General features: G+C 34.4%; 2 protein-coding genes across 5 annotated transcripts; both read left to right on the top strand.

Moving 5' to 3' along the window:
• Window positions 1-239: 239 nt before the first annotated feature.
• Window positions 240-7,790, top strand: LOC109338461 (serine/threonine-protein kinase 4-like). Of its 4 annotated transcripts, none has more exons than XM_019575710.1 (19): window positions 240-943; window positions 1,725-1,769; window positions 2,060-2,141; window positions 2,224-2,292; window positions 2,478-2,648; window positions 2,734-2,799; window positions 3,545-3,613; window positions 3,692-3,760; window positions 3,833-4,110; window positions 5,713-5,849; window positions 5,958-6,046; window positions 6,122-6,160; window positions 6,252-6,314; window positions 6,492-6,593; window positions 6,688-6,739; window positions 6,833-6,888; window positions 7,058-7,122; window positions 7,257-7,308; window positions 7,483-7,790. In XM_019575710.1, exons 1-19 carry the CDS (start codon window positions 396-398, stop codon window positions 7,546-7,548), a joined length of 2,118 nt encoding a protein of 705 aa, XP_019431255.1. In that variant the 5' UTR covers window positions 240-395; the 3' UTR covers window positions 7,549-7,790. The 4 variants fall into 4 exon arrangements, with proteins under 4 accessions (XP_019431255.1, XP_019431253.1, XP_019431256.1 ...); XM_019575708.1 differs by having other exon boundaries at window positions 5,958-6,052; XM_019575711.1 differs by having other exon boundaries at window positions 241-943; window positions 6,122-6,161; window positions 6,256-6,314.
• Window positions 7,791-10,955: 3,165 nt separating this feature from the next.
• On the top strand, window positions 10,956-12,032 carry LOC109338462 (stellacyanin-like). Its single transcript, XM_019575712.1, has 2 exons — window positions 10,956-11,233; window positions 11,522-12,032. Exons 1-2 carry the CDS (start codon window positions 11,032-11,034, stop codon window positions 11,914-11,916), a joined length of 597 nt encoding a protein of 198 aa, XP_019431257.1. The 5' UTR covers window positions 10,956-11,031; the 3' UTR covers window positions 11,917-12,032.
• The last annotated feature ends 11,223 nt before the right edge of the window (window positions 12,033-23,255 follow it).

Raw genomic sequence — 23,255 nt, 5'->3', positions numbered from 1 at the left:
CTCAACCATAAATGTATGATGAAGAATTGTAATGTATTGTAAAAGTACCACTAATAATTTTAGTTTTATTATGGTATTAATCAAAGATATTTTATTGTTCAATGAAGAAAAATTAATACTTTTCGAAAATTGATGTTGATATCCGAGAATCCACTGGGCCAATCGATCCACTAAATGTATTATAAAAACGAGTGAGTAAAATTATAATTTTACCTAATCATATTAACACAACAAGGTCTAATCTCTCAAGAGTAACGTTATAGCTAGGGCTTAGAAATTGAAAAAAAGCAAAGCAGAAAGTGCTTATTGTTATTACAGCTTATGATGGCGGTCAACACTGTTCAACGCACAGTCACAGCCTGAGAAGCAGAAAAAAAAATTCAAACTAAACCAAAATGGCGTATTCTTCTTCTAGAACCTTCTCCGCCAATTCAAGCGATTACAAGCTTCTCGACGAAGTCGGTAACGGTGCCAGCGCCACCGTCTACCGCGCAATCTACCTCCCTAACAACCGCCAAGTGGCGGTTAAGTGTCTCGATCTAGATCGATGCAATAGCAATCTCGATGACATAAGAAAAGAGGCTCAAACCATGAGATTAATCGATCACCCTAACGTGGTTCGCGCTTATTGTTCCTTCGTCGTGGAACGGTGTCTTTGGGTGGTTATGCCGTTCATGGCGCAGGGTTCTTGTTTGCACCTGATGAAGGTTGCGTACCCTGACGGATTTGAAGAAGGTGCAATTGCGAGTGTGTTGAAGGAAACTCTGAAAGCTTTGGCGTATCTTCATCGACAAGGACATATTCATCGCGATGTTAAGGCTGGGAATATTTTACTTGATGATAATGGTGAAGTGAAGCTCTCTGATTTTGGTGTTACGGCTTGCATGTTTGATACCGGTGATAGGCAGCGCTCTAGGAACACTTTTGTTGGAACTCCTTGTTGGTATGCTATGTTAACCTTATTTCAATTACCGAACACATCACTTGCGGTTTTCGCAATTTTAAGCACATATATGGATACCTGTGTCATATAAGATACATTTTCAATATGTCCACACACATTGTTTGTAAGAATTGTTTGTAAGAACGTTCAATGTGTATAAAATAGTAAAAAAAAAAAAATACATAAAATATCATAATTAAATTATAAGTTTAAATCAAAATATCAAAAGTAGAAAATACATTGGAAATTGTAAATCATTGTCCTCCAAAATTCCAACTACCAAACCTAGAAAATATAGTAGAATAATTCATAAAATTAATAGAAAATATCATATCTTGTCCGTTTTTTTATTGAAAATGTATCATATACGTGTCTTCATCTTTGTTTTATTTATTTATTTTAAATATTTGGATGCTCTAGGAATACATATTCTTCATGAATGCCAGTGTGTCGGATACATGTTCGGCACTGACACGTGAGGGTGCTCAACGTATTCGTTAGTTATGTATCATAGTTACCAAGTTCCCGCATTAGCTTTATGTATTGTGTACCGAATTCGCACTCTAGTATTGCATGTCAAAGTTCAAGTTGAAGAATGTTTTGTAATAATAATGTAATGTTGTTAATACATATTAGGTTCACCATCAAAAAAGCCTCTGTGATAATGTAAAAAGTAATGACTGTGTGTATCATATGTTTGTGCTGCAGTCCTACTGATTATACTATATGTCGTATAATGTAAGTATATGATAGCTGTGTGATAGATATTTTGTGTGTGCAGGATGGCACCAGAGGTATTGCAACCTGGAATGGGTTATAATTCCAAGTGAGTTATTCTTGGTCAGCTATACAGAAAAGGATGCTCTCGTGTTTTTTTCTTGTCATGTGGTTATGTGGAGGAGAGATAGACACAGGTTATAAAAGAATTTTCACCAAATTTGATTGGACCTACTAGTAAAATCTGTGTATATTTCTTGTTTTCACATGACGTCATGGCAAACAAATTAGTTGAGAGGGTCCATTTCCCCATCTGTACACTTTTTTTATGTGTGATTGGTATCATGCCTATAATTCTAATTCGAAATGACGTTTTCTTGTTGCATAAATGTTGGACAGGGCTGATATTTGGTCTTTTGGGATCACGGCACTGGAGTTAGCTCATGGTCACGCCCCCTTTTCAAAATATCCTCCGATGAAGGTTGTTTGCTTCAACAAACATGTCTAGACCAATTCAACTTCCATAATATAGGACAACAACTTACTGTTTGCTTTTTAAACAGGTTCTTTTAATGACCATCCAGAATGCTCCTCCAGGACTTGATTATGATCGTGATAGAAAGTTCTCCAAGGTATAGGCATTCTTTCTGCATAGACAATTACACAAGATACATCGTTATTATAGTTTTGAGTTTATTCGATTCATTGCTCATGATTTGTAACAGTGACTACAGATTTGGATATTGTTGCTATATTGTAACGTTTTCTTGCAGAACTAGTTGTAATATCTATCTGAAGTATTTCCAGTTGTTATCAGTCTTTTAAGGAAATGGTCGCTATGTGTCTGGTTAAAGATCAAACAAAGAGGCCTTCAGTGGACAAGTTACTGAAGCACTCCTTCTTCAAACATGCTAAGCATCCTGAGCTATCTTTGAAGAGGTTATTTGCTGACTTACCACCTCTTTGGAATCGTGTAAAATCCCTTCAGGTTGGATATCTACATGCTTTGGTGCATCTTTATAATTTCTCTTGTCCTCTTACTTTTACTTCACTTGACAAAAAGCTTTCAACAGATTAAAGATGCAGCTCAACTTGCGCTGAAGAGGATGCCTTCTGCTGAACAAGAAGCATTATCTCTGGTAAAACTGACACTATATTTGTTACATAATGTGATTATTTTAGTCAATGATTCCTAGCAGCCTTTCTCTTATATCTGATATAAACCAAGTTCATCATATTTTTTCTGTTTTCCTTCTCTTGAATGGTAATTTCGTGCTATATATGAAAGCCTAATTGTAGAGCTTGTCCAAGTGTGTTTGACTGATCCATTGCATTACTTACTTTAAGATGGTAGCAATATGGTTTATCTTAGCTCAATAAATTGATTGTATATTTTATCTAGAAGGATAAAGCTGATGATTTCTAAGCTTGTTTATAATAATAGCCAAAATTTCTTGACCATTTGTCCTTGTTGTTCTATAAAAAGCTTTATTATAGAAACATTTATGAGGTCAAAGTTACTTTTTCCTGCGTCTACCATGTTTTCTTGTAAAAGCAACAGTTTCGGGTATCTCTAGAAAAGGTTTTTGCTTTTGTTCACACTTAAAACCCTATTATTCTTTGCCCAACAACTCAAATAAATAAATAAAAGTTTTTCTTAATTAAAATACAGCTTTTGTTGTTTTCACATCACAGCCAAGTAGACTCTAATGATGGGAGGATTTTTATGTATTTGGGTCCTATCCTGAAGAAAGTCTAATGAGATAAAGCTTCGGTTAACATAGTTTATAAAGTGTACATTTTTGTTGCAATCTTGCAGAAAACAAAAACACCCCACATTTATAACCATTGCCATCTAATCCGTTTATATATTGTCCTTTCTAGAGTGAATATCAACGAGGAGTTAGTGCGTGGAACTTTGATATTGATGATTTGAAAGCTCAAGCTTCATTGGTATGAATTTTTATATTTTCAAAGTTAACTATTTTTTCTTTTTTATTTGATTTAAGTCATGTGTTCCAATTTTACCAGGTGAGGGAAGATGATGATATTGCAGTGATAGGGGAAGAATTTGAAAGCAAACTCTTCACCTGCTACAAGGTTGGTTCTTATGGTAAAAAAAATTTCCCCCTTAAAATGATCTATATTAATATATATTGTTTATCATGACAGGATACAACCACTGATTCCCAGTTTAGCAAATTCAAAATGAATTCAGATAACTTGCAACAAGATGAGTTCATGTTACAAGTAGGTGGTAATGACATACCGCAGATTGAGAAGAAAAATGGATTGATTGTCGAGACAATACCATCTATCTTAGAGAAGGATATGGGAACAAGCAAGATTAAAAGTCAACCATTGAAAATTGGTAAAACTCGAAGTGGACCGCTGATGCCAAGCATGATTCTTAGTCATTCTTTACCAGAGAGAGGGCATGCATTTGAAAGGTGCATTGTATTTTCATATTATATCTTTGGTTTTTATTCTTATATTATATTACTGTATTGCTAAATGTTTTAGAGAGAGTGAGATAGAATGGAAATGTATAAGATAAAATGGAAAGGGGAGAAAGGGGAAGATAAAGAGTTTTAGTATGAGTGCAAATGATTTCAATATTACCCCTTGTAAAGTTTTTGAACTAACTCAGATAAATGGGACTTGTTCTTAAATACAACAAAAGCTATTCCGATCATAACAAAAAAACCTAAATGGAGAGAATAAAAAATGAGTTCGATTCCTTTACATCTCCTCACCCCAATAAATTTGTGTACAAGGGAAATTATTCCTCCTATGCCCCTCATATTCCATTGTACAATCAAACTGCTAGTTGAGGAAAGGTGTGAAGTCTGGAGTGGTAGGTTTCACTGTGTTAGTGTAGAACATATATTGTTTTGTAGTATATATAGGACTCATGATCTATGAAGTACGGATACAGAAGCAGCTTATGAGGTCACTTTGAAGGAGGCTTATCCTTCACTTTTAATCTATCCATTTGGCAACCAAAAAAGTTTAAGAAAATATCTACTCTATCTAAGGCCTTTTTCCTTTTTTTGAGTTGTTGAAACTTAACATACTTTTAGTTGAAAATTTTCTGAACAGCTGTGTCATTAAAGATGGCTAGCTATTTTTGGATGTCGGCCAAGTGTTTGAGTCATTTTTTTAATTGCACACCCGATGAGAGGTGTCTAACACATATTGCACAGGTATCAGTTCTGAAACGCACTAGAACTTGGACACCTCAATAAATAGAGGTGTCCGAGCTTCCTATTTCACAAAAGAATCTTTAATTAATTTTTTCCTGGGATTTTTCATTTTGCACTGGCTTTCGATACCTGGAACCATATCATGCTTTGCTAATTTGAAAGTTCAGGGATCAGGAGAGTAATGAAACTGCTCAAACTGATTTATCAGGATGGCATCATGAAGGGCAAAATTAGCATTTAGTTGTTGTTATTTTTCAGAATACACTGATACCCTCAATTTGAATGAATATATATTCTGAAGTGAACTCCGACAGAAAATTTAGAAGTGAAATGGTCCAAAAAATATAAATCGTTATTACTAACTTGTCCTCCATTGATAGTACTTTGAGCATGTCCTTTTTTAAGATGCCTCGTGTGGGAGTGTGTAGTGCCTCTTTGTCTGCATGTTAGTGTGTGTGTTCTCCACTCGGGATTGCGGTTGATAGCATGGAACTGAAAAACTATTCATTTATCCTATTATTTATTTTTATGAATAATAATGGTGATTATTGCTATTACTTTAAAAATATATTTAGTGACAAGACCTTTAGTCGATGCAATGAATTATGTTTATTTATTTTTTTATATTGAGTTCAAGCAAGTTTAAAGTCTTTTACTTTTATAATGAGACATATTTTCAATAAAATCCTCCTTTCCTTCCCTTTTATCTTTCTTGAGTTCTGTATAGATATACAATCTAACAAGGGTGATTTGAAGTTTAAATAAATGAATCCAATGTCATGTCTATTTATTTTCAGTTTCTTATTGCATGACAGCTTAAAATAAGTAACGTTTTATTACCTTTAGGTTTGAGAATCAAAATCAGTTGTTAGGTGTGAAAAGTAATTGTGAATTGCAACAAGCTTCTAATCTGAGTGGTCCATTAATGCTTCCCAGCCGTGCTTCGGCAAATAGTTTATCTGCTCCAATAAGATCTTCTGGAGGTATTTATTATCATGTGCACCATAAGGCTTCGCGTGCAAGATCTCATATTTTTTTACCTCAGCTGTCTTTCACTTGGTTTTGATTTTGTTCACCCCCGCTCTTGGTAGGATTCAGAGATTCCTTAGACGATAAGTCAAAGGCTAATCTAGTTCAAGTTAAAGGACGATTCTCAGTGACATTGGAAAATTTAGATCAGGTGAAGGTGGGTTTTTCCTCTTATAATCAACTTGTTTCTGTCTACAACTTTAACTGACATCATATTGTTGCATAGGATCTTCCTGTAAATTCAGGTTCACGCCGAACATCACAGGTTGGTTGATGATCTAACTTATTATGACTGATATATCTATGCTCTTTATTATGCCATGTTTGATATTCTCTTCATATTACATTATATGTAGGTATCATCACCAATGAGGAAATCTGCCAGTGTTGGTGATTGGATGTCGGATCCTAAACAAATGGTTTGTACAATTCTCCTTTGCTCTAAACATACTTATCTTGCTTATCATCATTTTGAAAATATTTGGCTTCTCTGTTCAGTTGAAGAGTATCTAGGATGTTTCATTTATTATTGTATTTTATTTGATATATAAATATATAATGCTTTTCTGTCTCTCATTGTATGTATTTCTCTTCAGCCAAGTGGTCAGCCTTCCACAGATTCTGCCAATACCATTAATTCTGCATCAGTTCTCATAACTCACCTTCAGAATCTTTTCCAGCAGACATCTATTCAACAGGTGAGAGAAACTCGTGCGTGACTGTTTGACGATGGATAATCTAATTTATCTTTACCAAAAAATAGTCTTACTGGAAAGTTTTGTTTCTTTTCAGGATCTTATAATGAATTTGTTGAATAGCTTGCAGCCTGCCGAGGCAATAGATGGTGAGTGAAGGATTTTTCATTGATTATGTTTCAGGATATTATTTTTTTATGTATGGTATTGAATGACATAATGAGCACAATAAATTTTTTCAGCTTCTCAGAATGGAAAAATGCCAACTTTACCTTGCAGTCCAGAGAACAATGGAATTGTGAGTAATTTTTTATTTGATTTATTTCTTCACACATGCTTAACTATGCTGCAATGATAACTTTCTGCTAAGAACTAGTCATTTTTGTTTTTGTAATGAAGTTATTGTGAAGTATATAATAACTTTTCACCAGCTTGACGTTTGCTTCTGACACTTGAGTTACATATAGGTTGATACAGCAGCTTCAGGGAGGGAACAATTTCTGATGGCAAAAATTGCAGAACTTAAGGCTCGGTTAGTTTTACCAGTTTGTAAAATACTTACTGAGTAACCCTTTCTCTATGGTTTGACTTGAAAAAGCTTATCTGGCTCCCTCTCTTCCCCCTCTCACCCTTTACCTTTTCTTTTTCTGTGTGTTGTGTTAACAGGACAATTAGTCTGACTGATGAACTAGCTTCTGAGAAATTAAAATGCAAGCAGGTAAGTTTGTGTAGAAGCTTTTTTATTGTCATTCTTGATTGGTCTTCTTCGCCCATTTTTGGTTCCTGCTTGCCCTACATTTCTATAGCGCCAGTAACCACCCACCCCATAAGTCATATAAGCTATAAATGTTCAACTTAAACTAATCGCCTATTCGGTTATTTCTTTGAATAGTTGCAACAACAGCTAAATGCTGCCTACAGCCAGGAACAAAATGGGGAAAAAGTGGAAGCTGCATGAAAGCTGATAAGTTATGATATTCTTTAGTGAAATATATGTATATCTTGGCAAGTTATAAAGTCATACATGGAAATTCTGGTCCAACCTTCCATGTAGCTCAGCAAGTGTAGATAGGCTAAATGATAATCTATCAAGGTTAACTCATTATTTATATCATTTTAATTAAATTTGGATGTAGATGTTTCTCTGCGGTAGTTATCTTGATAAATAATAAGGTTATGGGGACACCAACCCCTGGGGAATAATAATATATTCCTACATATTTTGAACTGTTATCTTTATTACCATATAGCATTTGAGTTTGTACAGTTTATTGTATTCTACCAACTTTATAGTATGTTGTATACCAAATGAGTCAACTTGGTCAGATATTCATGCAATTTCAATTTAGCTCGTTATTTTATGGCAGCGAACCCAACAACTTAATTATGTTATTCTGTCATGTATTATACACATAGGTAATAATTTCTGTGGGTTTTGCATGGATGCAGTTCCATGATAGGATACTTGGTTATAGCTGTTATGATAAGTTTTTCTTTTTCCGGGCATGGAGGTTGGATTTATGTATTCTTGCAAATTACCCAAGCCACTCCATACTAGTCCACTTGTAGTGATAAAAATATTTGTTGAAAGGAGTCCTAGCAAGGCACCCTCTGTCACAATTCCCGTTAATACCCTCATCCATGTAGAGAACTTTCTGAAGTAACCAACCAGAAAGTAAAAGAGTGATTGGGAATGTTAGCAGCAACATCTCTCACTCTATGTTTTTCAGTTAAAAGCATATACAGCCCTCTGAAATAGTATATACCTAACCTACCATTTGCAGAGAACTTTCATCACTACCATCAAAACCACCACCTCTGAGCTTGTTTCTTATTGTCTGCATTTCCCATTTTCATCCATATTCCCACACATCTCTACCATTTAAATAGAACTCATGGATCCATTTAACGTGTTGTTCTTCTCCCGTAGAAATCCCTTTCTATAGGGTTTAAAATGCTTCATCAGTTATTTGGATTATTAGTTATTACAAGAACAATTGATTGTTTTGGATATTGGTTTTACATTCTTTGTAACCCAATGGATGGATGCATCATGCCAGGTGCTCTGCTTTTCACTTGTTAAACTAGAATTTGAATGGACAAACGTGGACCAATGAATTCTTTGCTAACATTGTTTTGAGAAATTGGAATGGAACATAGTATTGAATTCTGGTTGTAGTTATGTTGCGTTTACTAAAATTATGGTTATGTTGTTTTTACGACAAATGTAATTAAGTTATGTCTCTTTAATTTATGCCGTTTGATTTGTACCAAACTTTGGAAAAGTATAAAACTAACATACCAAAATAGAAGGTCACAAGTACCGAATCCTATGATTGAATCAATTAATTAGAGCCTAAAACGTAAATTTATATGAGAAAAATATGCTTGTACCAATAGGTGAAGAATTTTTTACACATTCAATACATAATTTACTATTGATTTTCAATAATTATTAATTCATAAATAAAATAATACAAATAAATAATATTAATACATTGACTGTATTTAAATTTTTACATGGCATATATACTACATTTATAATTTGCATATTGGAGATTATGTTTTAGGCTTTCACTATGTCTACTTAGTTAAATTGAAGACAGTGTTCACCATTGGAGAGAATTTATAATAATCCGTATATGGCCAATAATAACGGGTACAGTCCAGGAGGCAGAACCTACCATAGTGGAAGTCCACACACGTATTGTTATGCATCAATAAGACAATAACATTTTGAGTAAATCACATTGACACCCCCTGAGTTTAGTGAAATTATACAAACTACCTTTCACTTTTTTACACATATAAAAACATCCCCTAATTTTTATACTTTCCTTAACTAACCACCCCTGTATATGAAATAAGTATATAATTTTAAACAAAAAATGTGATAAACGTAATTAAGTTAAACAAAACATGATATATTGTGTAGACAAGTCTAAATAATATACAAATAAATGTATCTTTATTATTTTTGGTTCGTTACATTATATTATAAGAGCGATTTAAACAATATTTCTTTAGAATTGTCGATGCATTTGCAACCAAAAATAATAAAGATACATTTATTTGTATATTATTTAGACTTGTCTACACAATATATCATGTTTTGTTTAACTTAATTGCATTTATCACATTTTTTGTTTAAAATATTACACTTATTTCTTATATAGGGTGGTCAGTGTAATGAAAATATAAAAACTAGAGGAGGTTTGTGTAGGAGTAGAAAAGTGAGAGATGATTTGTGTAATTTCACTAAAACTCAAGGAATGTCAGTGTAATTTACTCTACCATTTATATCATTCTTGGGGTTGGGCGTTTTCAGTTAATTTGATCTACATTATTTGTATTATCAATGAAATTGATATCATGTTATTAATAGAGTAAAAAACCCTTACAACTTATATTAATTTTATTTTATTGTGCTTGATATCGGCTGCACATAATAATGTATTGTACAATCACAAACTTAAGAAAACAAAAACATGAAAAATTCCGACAGCCAGCTGGCCCATGTGCACATAATTAGCAGATACAATAGCTGTCTATTGCAAGTTTATTTTAAATCTCAACCATCTTGTTTTTTGTTTTTGCTTGGACTTGCTCATTCCAATTAAAAGAAAAGAATGTGAGTGTATTTAGATTGATTAATGAGTTATTATAGCAGGTTTAGGTTCTTAATAACGGGATAAGTGGTAACATGTAATATATGTCGATAGATAGTTAGAAGGGCTGATTTTATCATATTTAGGGAATGAGAATCGGGTCTCTCCATGGCTTAAATAATACTATCATCCAGCATAAACATATTTATCATTTAAAAAGGAATCAAAATTATGCAAAGGAAACTTTTTAAAACACCCTTAGTAAGATGTATAATTTAACCATGAAATTCAAAAATATATAAGGACCTCGAATAATTTGGGTGCCACCTTCTAAAACATTATCACTGGGTTGCAAAATGTTATGTGTAAAACGAGATTATTCATTTACTCAGAGAGTAAGAAAATCCCTTTCATTATACCAAAAAACATATATTAGGATCTTTCTTATGCAATTTTTTTAAAGTTTAAAGAATACATCATAGTGTCAAGTTCAAGAATACTTCTGAATGATGAAGAACAATTTTCATTCAATAACTAAATTAGATGATATTAAATTTAACTTGTGTGTTTTTAGATTTTTCCCATATTATGAACTCAACTCTATCTTAAACACAACTCTTAATAGGTCTTGATTATAGGACCATATATATGAAAGTTTCACTCTTGACATTATATAGGATGAGGTCATGAAGGTAAATTGACTTTTATGTGGACCCTTTTTTCTTATAGATTTAGAATCCTCCAATGTCTGCAATAATAAGTGCACCTCACATGGTCCTAGGCTCCTCCCAAATCTGTGAGGGTGATTGTGAGTACTGAGTAGAACCAAGATCATGGCCAATCTTCTAAACCATAAGTGCTTTTTGTTGTTATTGGTGTCTCTCTTGCTTATATCTGTCCAGAACAAATCCAAGGTGCAGTGCTACCAATACAAAATTGGAGATCTAGATGCTTGGGGTATACCCACCTCAGCAAATCCACTAGTCTATGCCCAATGGTCCAAATATCACAATCTCACCATTGGAGACACTCTTTGTAAGTTTATACTATTACTCTAACATTTCTCTTAGAATCTAGACTAACAAATTACAACAACAACTAAATTTTAATCCAATTAAGTGGAGTCAGATATGTAGATCGAGCGATATTATAATCTTGTCATTTATACATAGTCGGTCCTAAGCTCACATGAAATGTGAAGAAAATTGAAAACTGTGTTAGGTGATCGACAACAAATGCAAAACTTTATCCAATATATGTTATAAGGTTAACAAATTAAAGGCTTCATTTTTATGGTTGTAATTTTTTATAACCATTATGCAGTATTTCTATACCCACCAAGTCAAGATTCAGTGATTCAAGTCACAAAGGGATCTTATAAGAGCTGCAACCTTAAAGACCCTATATTGTACATGAACAACGGTAACTCTTTGTTCAACATTACATCAGAAGGACTTTTGTACTTCACAAGTGGAGAACCTGGTCATTGTCAAAGAAATCAGAAGCTTGTTATATCTGTAGGAAATGTGACTTCAAATATGGATGATGATGTTGCAGCACCTGGTCCTAGTTCATCTTCATATCCTACTGTATTTGGAAACATTCCAGTAGCTCCTTCTGCTTCATTACCCTTAACCTCAAACTCAATTCACATAGCTTCAACTTTTCATATAGTGATCATTGGATTCTTCATGTGTGGGTTGTTCTATATGCCTTAATGTATAGTTAGAAATGTTCATTGGTCTATTGATCCTTTATGTTGATTTCATTATTTTTTATGTAATATATTTAGTCATCTCATGATTTTTGAACTCGGGCTTACCCTATGCTTTTATGGTAATTCTTTCAGTAATGTAATATTGTAATGTAATACATGTGAATGGAGATTTCCATTATAATATGCATCTTCATGTAATAGAGGAACTTGGCACAAATATCGATGAACTTCAACTATAATATGTCATATTTGATTTAGATCCTTATTTGAAATTAATTCTACCCCTTAGAATCGAATTTGCAGAGTTAACTTTTAATTAAAAAATAATTTTATGGTTAATTACTGTAATTCTGTTAAAGAAAAAAATTTACAATCAAAATTCTAAAACAAGTTCAAAAAGGGAGCCTAGTAATTTGTAAAATGATTATAAATTATAGTTATTTTATTCTACAATACTCAACATATTGTAATGAAAACCCAGCTTCTAGAAGAGAATGAGTCAGGAAAGAAAGGCCAGGGTCATGTGAAACCGTTGGACAGAGAGAATAATTATGTTAGAGGTATTCCATAATTTCATGAAGCAAGGCGTGGAGAGAGTGTGTACCTCCAATGTCCGTTTGAAAGATTATGTGAGAAAATGAATATTATTTAGGGAGAGTAGGGAGTGATGAAAATGGTGTGGATTATGAGACTCCTCTTATACTTTTCTCCCAAATTCTTTTGTACTTCTTTTCCTTGTACTCTCTTACATGGTTTCACATAGATGCTGAGTCTTGCTTTTCCTTACAATAATACATTACTCTCTTGTCTTCATCACTTGCAATTTTAGTTCCAGTTCATTGGTGCTTTCATCTCACCATGGTAGAATATACAAGAAGGAAGGAGATGAGCAGTGAGATCAAACGAAATGCAGACGCCATTACATAATTCATGAGGACTTCCAAATACAAATGGAGCATTTGGAAGCCATAATAGATTCCAGATTTGAAAGAACAAAAGCATGACAACAAGGGGCAGATCTCACTTTGCATCAAATCAGTGAAGCTTTGAATCAATTGGTCTAGAAACAACCACAACAATCCTTCTATGGTGTAGGAAACTCAAGTAAGACACGTTCCAGGTCAGAAACATTAAATTGGAATTCCCGAGGTTCGATGGAAAAAATGTGTGTGACTAGATTTTGAAGGTTAAACAATTTTTTGGGTGCTATGATATACCGCATAGTGATAGATTAACAATCACTTCGGTACATTTGGATCAAGAGGTGTTACCTTGGTTTCAAATGATGTAGAGAACTCATCCATTTACCTCGTGGATGGAATTTACTAGAGAGTTGGAGTCGGATTTTGGCCCTTCTATCTATGAATGACTTAGAGTCACCTGTTTAAATTGACTTAGATTGATATTGTTAATGAATATTACGTGCAATTTACATCATTAGCCAATAGAGACTATTGGATTAGTAATGATGCGATGATCTATTGTTCATCAGTGGGTTGAAACCAGAAATACGCTAGGATGTCATGATTTATACACCAATCTCAATTGTCAAAGCAGTTTCATTAGCCAAAATTTATGAAGAAAAAAGAGACCTTGCACACTAAACCAAACAAATACCAAAACCAAATTTTACAAACTCCATATCAAAACAGGAATCCCATAAATTCCAACAAACCATAAATATACCAAAAATATAACTCACCCTTACTCAGCACTCCACCTACAAGACCAATGAATCAATTACAAAAAAACACCATCATCAAAAGAATTTCACCAGCTGAACTACTCCTAGAACACCACACCAAAATCGTGTTGTAGAGAGAAAGAATCAGTCTTTAGAAGAACTGGCTCGTATAATGTTGAATGAAACTAACCTCCCAAAATATTTCTGGGCTGATGCAGTAAGTACTGCATGTTATGTTTCAAATCGAGTTCTTATAAGACCAATTCTTAAGAAAACCCCTTATAAACTTTTCAAAGGTAGAAAATCAAACATTTCTCACTTGCATGTATTTGGTGGTAAATGCTTTGTTTTGAATAATAGTAAGGATAACTTAGGCAAATTCGATATAAAAGCTGATGAAGGCATATTCCTAGGCTACTCTCTGACGAGTAGAGTTTTTAATAAAAGAACTCTAGCCATGGAAGAATCAATTCATATATCTTTTGATGAAACCAATCCTGATATAAAGGATGAGTTAACTCCCGATGAAGAGGAATTTCCAAGTTCATCCTCAAATGAAATTTCTATTATTGAACCTACAACTGATACTGAGCATTTGAAAATGAATGATAACCTATCATCTCAAGAGGAACATATTCATAGAGATTTACCAAAAGAATGGAGAACTCATCGTGATCATCTGATTGACAACATTATTACTGAATTAAATACGGGTATCACTACCCGACGAATGCTTGATAAAGCATGTCTAAACATGGCCTTCGTCTCTCAAATAGAGCCCTCAAAAATTGATGAATCAATCGAGGATGAACACTGGATTCTTGCTATGCAAGAAGAATTAAACCAGTTTGAGTTTGAGAGAAATGAAGTTTGGGAACTTGTTCCTAGACCGAAAAACAGGCATGTTATTGGAACTTAGTGGGTATTTCGAAATAAATCTGATGAAAATAGTATTATTGTTAGAAATAAAGCTAGATTAGTAGCCTAAGGATACAATCGTGAAGAATGTATAGATTTTGATGAAACCTTCGCTTCAGTTGCTAGACTTGAAGCTATTAGGCTATTACTTGCATATGCTTGCTCTTTGAATTTTCAGTTATATAAAATGGATGTAAAGAATGTTTTCCTCAACAGCTACATTCAAGAAGAAGTGTTTGTTGAATAACCTCCTGGTTTTGAAGATTACAAACATCCTTCTTATGTGTACAAATTAAAGGAAGTTCTCTATGGCTTAAAGCAAGCTTCTCGTGCATGGTATGATCGTCTAAATAAATTTCTACTTGAAAAAGGTTTCAACAAAGGAAAGGTCGACACTACACTCTTTATAAAAAGAATAAATCAGCATACTCTACTTGTTCAAATTTATATAGATGATATTATTTTTGGTTATACTAATGAGGTTTTGTGTAGTGAATTTGACAAAATGATGCAATGAGAGTTTGAAATGTCCATGATGGGGAAGTTAAATTACTTCCTTGGACTTCAAATTAAACAACTTGATAATGGCATTTTCGTAAGCCAATCCAAGTATTGCAGAGACTTGCTAAAAAGATTTGACATGAATGGCTGCAAGCCAATAACTACTCCTATGGGATCCGATACTTACATTGATACGGATTGAAATATCAAAGTATCGAGGTATGATTGGATCTCTTTTATATTTAACTGCCAGTAGACTTGATATCATGTTTAGTGTATGTCTGTGTGCATGTTATCAATTTAAACCAAAGGAATCACATTTAATTGCCGTTAAGAGAATCATGAAATATCTTAAGGGTACATCTAACGTTGGGTTGTGGTATCCAAAAAGGAAGTATATGTGATTTGGTTGGGTATTCAGATTCAGATTTTGCTGGGTGCAAAACTGAGAGGAAAAGTACAAGTGGTACTTGCCATATTTTGGGTAATGCTTTAGTCTCTTGGTCTTTCAAGAAACAAGCATGTGTTGTCCTAAGCATTGCTGAAGCTGAATATATAGCAGGAGGTAGTTGTTGTGCCCAAGTATTGTGGCTCAAACAACAATTACGAGATTATGGCTTAGACTTAGGGTGCATTCCTTTAAAATGTGACAATACAAGTGCTATAAACCTCAAAGAATCCTGTCATGCATTCTAGAACCAAACACATTGATATAAGGCGTTACTTCCTTAGGGACCATGTCCAAAAGAAGGATGTGTCTGTAGAATTTGTTGATACTCACAACCAATTAGCAGATATATTCACTAAACCATTGGCAAAAGAACCTTTTTTTATAAAAATAGATGAGAATTAGACATTCTTGATGAAACATACTTATCTTAAATGCTTATATATGATTATATGTGTGTTTCATTATATCTATTTCAGGCCTACTTGAACTTAAATGTGTTTATGTATGTTTAAAATTTTCAATTTTTGGGTTAAAAATCATTTTCATAGCTTAGTTTTGCCTAAAATTAAGTTTTTCTGAGGTTAGTAATCGATTACACTAGAGAGTAACCGATTACAGGGTTGAAGAGCGTGTTTCAGTAACTGATTACTCAAAATGAGTAACCGATTACTCTATGTTGTTGTTTGAAAATTTTAAAAAATTTAATTTGAGTAACCGATTACTTTGTACTGTTACATATGTATTTTTTCTGCATTTTTAAACTTTTTTCAAACTCTTCTTCCTCATTTCAAACCCTTTTCGTGGCCACCTCTATCTCTCTCTAAAAACTTCGTTTTTGATCTGTTTTGAGTGATTTTTGTGTGCTTTCATATCACATTTTCACTTCTAAACACTTCTAAACCATCATTTTCATGTTTAGTGGCCTAAATTAAAAAACCCCAAATCCCCAAAACCCAAAAATCTAACTTTTCAAACACTCATTTCAATGGCTTCCTCATCTAGAACCAAGAAACAACGCATCAATGCTACTCAAAGGAACCAAGGAACTTCATCTTTGGAGTCCAACCCTCTTGACTTAACGCGACTTCTAGCAAATGATGAGCAACGTAAAATCTTTGAGGAGCACTTTCATGGTCGCATCATCTTCACTCCCAAATACGGCAATCTCGGGAACTTTGAGTTCGAAGATTTTCTATTTCCTTATCTCTTGAGACAACAAAAACTTTTCAATTTCTGATGTGAATCAAATGAAATTTATCCTGGACTGATTAGAATATTTTTACTGTAACATGAACTTTAGGAAAAATCGTCTTACATCCTACGTAAAAGGAAAAGACATTACTTTGGATTTGAAAACCATGAGTTCATTGTGCTGTAACATACCATATCAGGGAAGCATTGCAGGCTTTAGCCTTGTATGCGAATGGGAAAATTATGATCGAAAAGATTTTTATTATTCTCTATGTAGAATAACCAAAGAGGAAATAGAAACAATTAAGCAACATGGTTATGGTGAAACTATTAAAAATAGAGATATCCATCCTGTTGGACATCTCAAGCTAGAAGACCGTTTGCTTCATTATTTTCTAAGCTATGTCATCTTACCAAAATTTTCAAATCACTCTCAAATAAGTGACATAGAACTCCAGTTGATGTATGCAATGAAATTTAATATGAAAATCAATTGGACTCTGATGATAATGAGACAAATATGGTCTGTAAGATGAACCCAAAGCCTTTTTCCATATGCAATCTTCATAACAAAAATTCTTGAGTATTTAAGTGTTTCTACTGCTGGAGAAACTAAGGTCCCGTTTAACCCTCGTGAAAGTGATGTTGATGTGGATGTAATCCACAAAATGAGCTTCACATTTGATCTTCATGACCGGACCTACAAGCATAAGAAAGATAGACCTCCTGCTCCTGAACCAGAACCTACCCCTGCTAATCCTTCTGAACCTCAACCTTCTGAATTTTATGCTCAATCTTCCTCATCTTCTGTCATGCCTTCAAACCAGATGATTATGGATGAATTGATTTCTCTTCGAGGCTACATCACTAACCGGATGGATGCCTTTGATACTCAGAATCATCAAATCCATTTTGAACTTCATCGTCTCTCTTCTAAGCTGAGTAGCATGGACATTGATGAAGACAAATCTGAGCCTGAATCTTAGACTTTATCTGTTGATCAGGCTACCATCATATATTAGTGCAACATGAAGATATGCACAAAATAACATTCAGAACACGTCATGGTCGCTATGAGTGGCTAGTAATGCCATTTGAGCTTACTAATGCTCCATCCACTTTCCAAAGCTTAACGAACCAGATTTTTCTACATGCTTTAAGAAAATATGTCTTGGTATTATTTGATGACATTCTTGTCTATAGTGTGAAGAAGATCTTGCTCATGACCTTGACACGGTTTTGATGAAGACACCAACATCACCAAAAAGAAGAAAAGGAAGAATACTTATACAGACAATGAAGATTCAAGCTTCAAGATATTCAAGACTTTTAGCCTAAGTATAAATATGTACTTCTATCCTATACTCTTAATTATACAATAGTAGTAATGCTCAAAATATTTTTTAAGAAAATTGAAACACTTTAAAATACTTAAAACAATTTTCAAAAATAGTGTGTAACAAGTTACTTCATCTAAGTAACATGTTACAAGTGTGAGAAAAGAGTTATCCAACTTAAAACTGATCAGAGTAATCCATTACTGTCTTTGAGTAACAAATTACTAGTGTTATTAAAGTTGAGTAACTGATTACTCAACTTGCTGTAATCGATTACTCTAATTCGAAAATAAATGATCAGTGGACAGAACACTTGAGTAATCGATTACTTAATGTTGTAATCGATTACTGAGAGTTGTTGCATCATATTTTCAAATTCAAAGTGAATGAGTTTCAATCCAAAAGACATGTTTTCATTCCAAATCAATTCCTACCCTTTGAAAGAGACGTTTTGGCTGATTTGAAAGCCTATATAAAGGAATTGAAACTCATAATCGCAACACACAACATATACACAACTCTTATACAAATTTTAAAAGCTCTTATGCATATTCTGAAATTATTTTCTGCACTTTGTGCAACAAGTTCTTAAACTTTCAAAGTTGATTTTTTTGAAGTTGCTTAAAGTGAAATTATTTCAAGTTTACAAACTTATAAAGAGCATTATTACTAAGTATACTAAAGAGTTGTTTGGATTGCAAGTTACATCACTTTCATACTTGTAAAGGCAATTCCGCCATAGTTAAACATTCTTCATTATTATTGCAGAATACTTTCTTTCACGGGGTGTGATAAGAAGGGGGATTAGAATCACTTGGAAAGGTGTTTTCCAAAAGTGAATAAGGATTAAGGAGTGTGTAAGGTATATAAAAATCTCGGGGTGAGATATTGTAATTGCAACTCATAATCTTTAGTGGAAAAATCTCTTGTGTTGCAAGAGTACTGGATGTAGCCTTCGGTGGACAAGAAGGTGAACTAGTTGTTAAGTGCCAAAATGTTAATGAAATGTATATGATTTTTGGGCACTTTATGTTGATTTATGATGCAATTGCATACAATTTCTGATAATCTAGTAATCTTATATTCTTTAGGAATTTAATTATATGTTGTTGTTTGCAGGTTAAGAAATGATGAATAAAGGAGGAAAAAAAGAAAAGAATAAGTTTCTGAACAACACTTGCCTCGCCCAAGCGAGGTAATGATCGCTCAAGCCATAATTTAGAGGAAAATCATCAGAAAACACTGGTACCCCTCGCCCAAGCAAGGGACTATCGCCCAGGCACTATTTCAAGACCAAAAAGCTGATACTCACTGTTTCTCCCTCGTCCAAGCGAGGTGTTCAGGTGTGGAAAGTCATCTTCTCTCGCCCAGGCGAGGTGCTCAGGCATGGAAAGGCATCTTCTCTCGGTCAAGCGAGAATCTCTAGCTTGAGTGAGAGAGTAGCAGTTAGTACCTGATATAGGTAGTTCTGGAACAAAAAGGGAGTGATCGAAACACTTCTAAAGCAATTCTTGGCATGAAAAAGAGGGAGATAAGGATAGAACTCGTGGAAACGATTCTATTTCTCCATGAGCTAATCCACATATTTACTTGTATAATTTCATGATTCGAGTGTTTTAATAGCGAGAATGAGTGATTAGATCTTGCTGAGGGATTCGAAATGTAATCTTCTAACTTTTGTACTCCTGGATTCGATTCTATTGTAATAGTTATTTGATTTTGGGAAGTTCATCCCGTTATTAATGCATGGATTTAATTTGCTACTAAGTTCTTGTTCTTAGGTTCAAGTTTAATTGGGAAATTAAACTTGATAACGAACCTGGATCATCTTCCTTCATACATCATTACTCTAAGAATGGAGAATGATGCATGAATTGCTTTTACATGGAACGTATTGCTAGTTAATTGGTTAAATGTTGAAAGAATTGACATTTGAGCAATTATCTAAAGATTTTACACTCAAGGGATTGATGTGAATAATTTGAATGACATGTGCATCTAGATCAGTAACTTCATAATTCACTTGGAATTGAATCCATGGATGTCATTGGGAAAGAACGATGCATTTCGATCCCAATTTAATTTATTTATTTTTCGTTCAATTTACGATTTTTTACAACTAAACGCAAATCTTATAAAAACATCATTGTAAATATTGCTTAAACTAATTCTTGTAGGAATTAGTGTAAATCCACTCTACTCCCTGAGGACGATATCCCAGTACTTTACCGGATTATATTACTTGAACGATACAATGCGCTTGTCGTTCCATAAATATCTAACGAGTTTTTGGCGCCGTTGCTAGGGAGCAATGTGTGATTTATATTAGTTTCTGAAGACAGTTCATTGAGTAGTTGTAATTATTTTTTTTAAGTAGTTTTCATTTTTTATTACACTCTATGCTAACCCTTGTTGTAGTCTTCTCATTTATGCTCTTGAGAGGAAAGGTTAGTGAAGATCAATTGCAGTTTAACCCTGAGATTGAGCGATCAGCCAAGAGCAACAGAAAGAAAGCAAAAGACAAGAAGAAGCAGGGTACTCAGGAGGCACAGTCTAGTTCTCAACAGACAACAATCTCAGAACCTCAATCTAAAAAAATGGAGAATGCAAATGCTGCAACTGGAAATAATAAGAGACCTAATCCTCCAAGAAGGACATTAGGTGATTATACAATGTATCAAGGTCCGATGCACTACTCAAGCATTGTTATTCCACACACAGAGAGAACAATAGAAATTAAGCCAACATATCTGAATCTGGTTAGTGCACACCAATTCTCTGGGAAGGATTGCGAAGATCCTTATACACATCTAGACAATTTTTATGAATTGGTGGCAACAATGGGTTATACTGATATTAAAAGGGAAGCTGCATACATGATGTTGTTCCCATTCTCTCTGTTGGGCAAAGCTAGGGAATGACTAAAATCAAATCCAACTTAGAGCTTGACTAGTTGGAGTGATAAAATCACATCCAACTTAGAGCTTGACTAGTTTGAGTGACTTGGAGTCAAAGTTTTTGACAAGGTTCTTCCCACCAGCTCGATATGTGCATGCGAAATTTGAGATATCAACTTTCAGGAAAGGTGCAGATGAATCATTTTATGAAGCTTGGGAGCGTTTTCAGATGTTGTTGAGAAAATGCCCCAACCATGGTTTTGAAGATATAGATCAGCTTAACATATTCTGCAATGGATTGAAGCATGAGACCAAGATGATTTTAGATGCAGCAGCAGATGGAACAATGATGGATGTGGATGCTGAACAAGCTACAAGGATCATAGTTGTCTTATCTTCAACAGATAGGAAAGCACAACACAATTAGAGGTCAGTACAAAAGAGAGGAGTGCTTGATTTGAATACATCAGATGCTATCTTAGCACAAAACAAGATTCCGATTCAAAAAATTGAAGCACTTACAAAGCAAATGTCCAAGTTGCCGCAACAACTAAATGTTGTGCATCCCTCCTCGAGTCAACAATAAATGTTTAGGTGTAATTTTTGTGGAGGTGATCATTTAACTAGTCATTGTTCTATGCCAAGTGCTAATGAGGCGGAAGAAGTACAGTATGTCAACAACCAACCTAGTCAATAAAATTTCTCCAACAATCCTTCGTACAATAATCAATTTTCGCAGGGTTGGAGGGGCAATCAGAATCAGAATTATGGTTGGAGACCAGAAGTAGAGCTATCAAATAGACAACCATCATTTCAGCAACCATTCCAACAGGATCAACATCCACCAATGCATGAAAGACTAACCAAATTGGAGAATACTTTGGAAAAATTCATGCAAGTGTCAATCATAAACCAGAAAAATACTGAAGCATCTATCAGGAATCTGGAAACATAGATGGGTCAGTTGGCAAAACAGATGGCAGAGCAGCATTCAGATCACCAACATTTTTCAGCCAACACTCAGACTAATCCCAAGGAGCATTGCAAAGCTATTACTACTAGGAGCGGGAAGGTGATTGATAAGGATGTTGGTGAGAATCTGGTGGTGGAGGAAGATGTGCTGAAAGAAAAAGATATTGAGGGAGAAAAAAGTGAGTCTAGAGAGACACAAGATGATGAGAATGTAAATAGTGAGGAAGTGAATAAACAAAAAGAGGGAGAAAAGAAGAAGAGTGATCTGCCACAATTAAAGAATCTTCCTTATCCAAAGAATCCTTCCAAGAAAGACAAGGAGAGACAATATGCAAGGTTCATGGATATATTCAAGAACCTTCAAATCAATATACCTTTCATGGAGGCCATGGAACTAATGCCTACTTATGCCAAGTTCATGAAGGATCTGTTGACAAGGAAGAGGAAGTTTTATGAGGAGACAATGACACTTGAAGTTGGTTGTAGTGCTATAATTCAAAAGTCTTTACCTGAAAAGGCTAAGGATCCGGGAAGCTTCACAATACCAGTCACTATTAGAGAGTTATCTGTCAGGAAAGCACTACTGGATTTGGGTGCTAGTATTAATCTCATGCCTTTGTCTATGCTGAAGACAATTGGAGATTTAGAGATCAAACCCACGAGGATGACTCTGCAGCTTGCAGATAGGTCAATGAAATTTCCGTATGGGGTTGCAGAAGATGTCCTTGTTAAGGTAGACAAATTGGTATTTCCAGTTGACTTCGTGGTAATGGATATTGAAGAGGATGTAGAAGTTCCTCTGATTTTGGGCAGACCTTTCATAAAGACTGGTAGGGTGAATATTGATGTTGATGAGGGCAAGCTAAAAGTCAAGGGACAATACGATGAAGTGAACTTCAATGTGTTTGAAGCCATGCATCCTCCGAAGGACAAGCAACATTGTTTCATAGTAGATGTTGGTGAAGAACTATACATGAATGGCACACATATACACAAAAGCAGTCTTTTAGAGAAAGCTTTGATGGTTGCACCTGAAGGTATAAATGCAGAAGATGATAATAGTATTGAGACTTGTGTAGTAGAGCTAGGTGTATACCGAGAGGTTTCATCTCAGCAGGTCCAAACTGAGGAGGTAACCAAAAATCAAGAAATTGAAACCCAGAAGTTGGACCTGAAAATGCTACCTTCGCATTTGAAGTATGCATTTTTAGAGGATGGAGGTAATAAATTGGTTGTGATCAGCAACACTTTATCACCTGGGAAAGAACAAATATTGATTGAAGTCCTGAAGACAAATGATGGAGCGATAGAATTGCAAGTGCTGGATAATTAATGGACAAATAGTCAAACTATACTTGGGTGGTGACGTCGAGCAGCCCACCACAATCA

The sequence above is a fragment of the Lupinus angustifolius genome, unplaced genomic scaffold (genome assembly GCF_001865875.1).
Source record: "Lupinus angustifolius cultivar Tanjil unplaced genomic scaffold, LupAngTanjil_v1.0 Scaffold_26_26, whole genome shotgun sequence".
Lineage (NCBI taxonomy): Eukaryota > Viridiplantae > Streptophyta > Magnoliopsida > Fabales > Fabaceae > Lupinus > Lupinus angustifolius.
The sequence above is the reverse complement of the archived record's forward strand: the minus strand, read 5'-3'. Positions and strand labels throughout refer to the sequence as shown.

Coding starts and splice junctions, on each gene's coding strand:
- LOC109338462 (XM_019575712.1), top strand. CDS start 11,032: ATGGCCAATCTTCTAAACCATAAGTGCTTTTTGTTGTTATTGGTGTCT. Junction 11,234..11,521: donor CACCATTGGAGACACTCTTT/GTAAGTTTATAC, acceptor ACCATTATGCAG/TATTTCTATACCCACCAAGT.
- LOC109338461 (XM_019575708.1), top strand. CDS start 396: ATGGCGTATTCTTCTTCTAGAACCTTCTCCGCCAATTCAAGCGATTAC. Junction 6,315..6,491: donor TGTCGGATCCTAAACAAATG/GTTTGTACAATT, acceptor ATTTCTCTTCAG/CCAAGTGGTCAGCCTTCCAC. Junction 6,594..6,687: donor AGCAGACATCTATTCAACAG/GTGAGAGAAACT, acceptor GTTTCTTTTCAG/GATCTTATAATGAATTTGTT.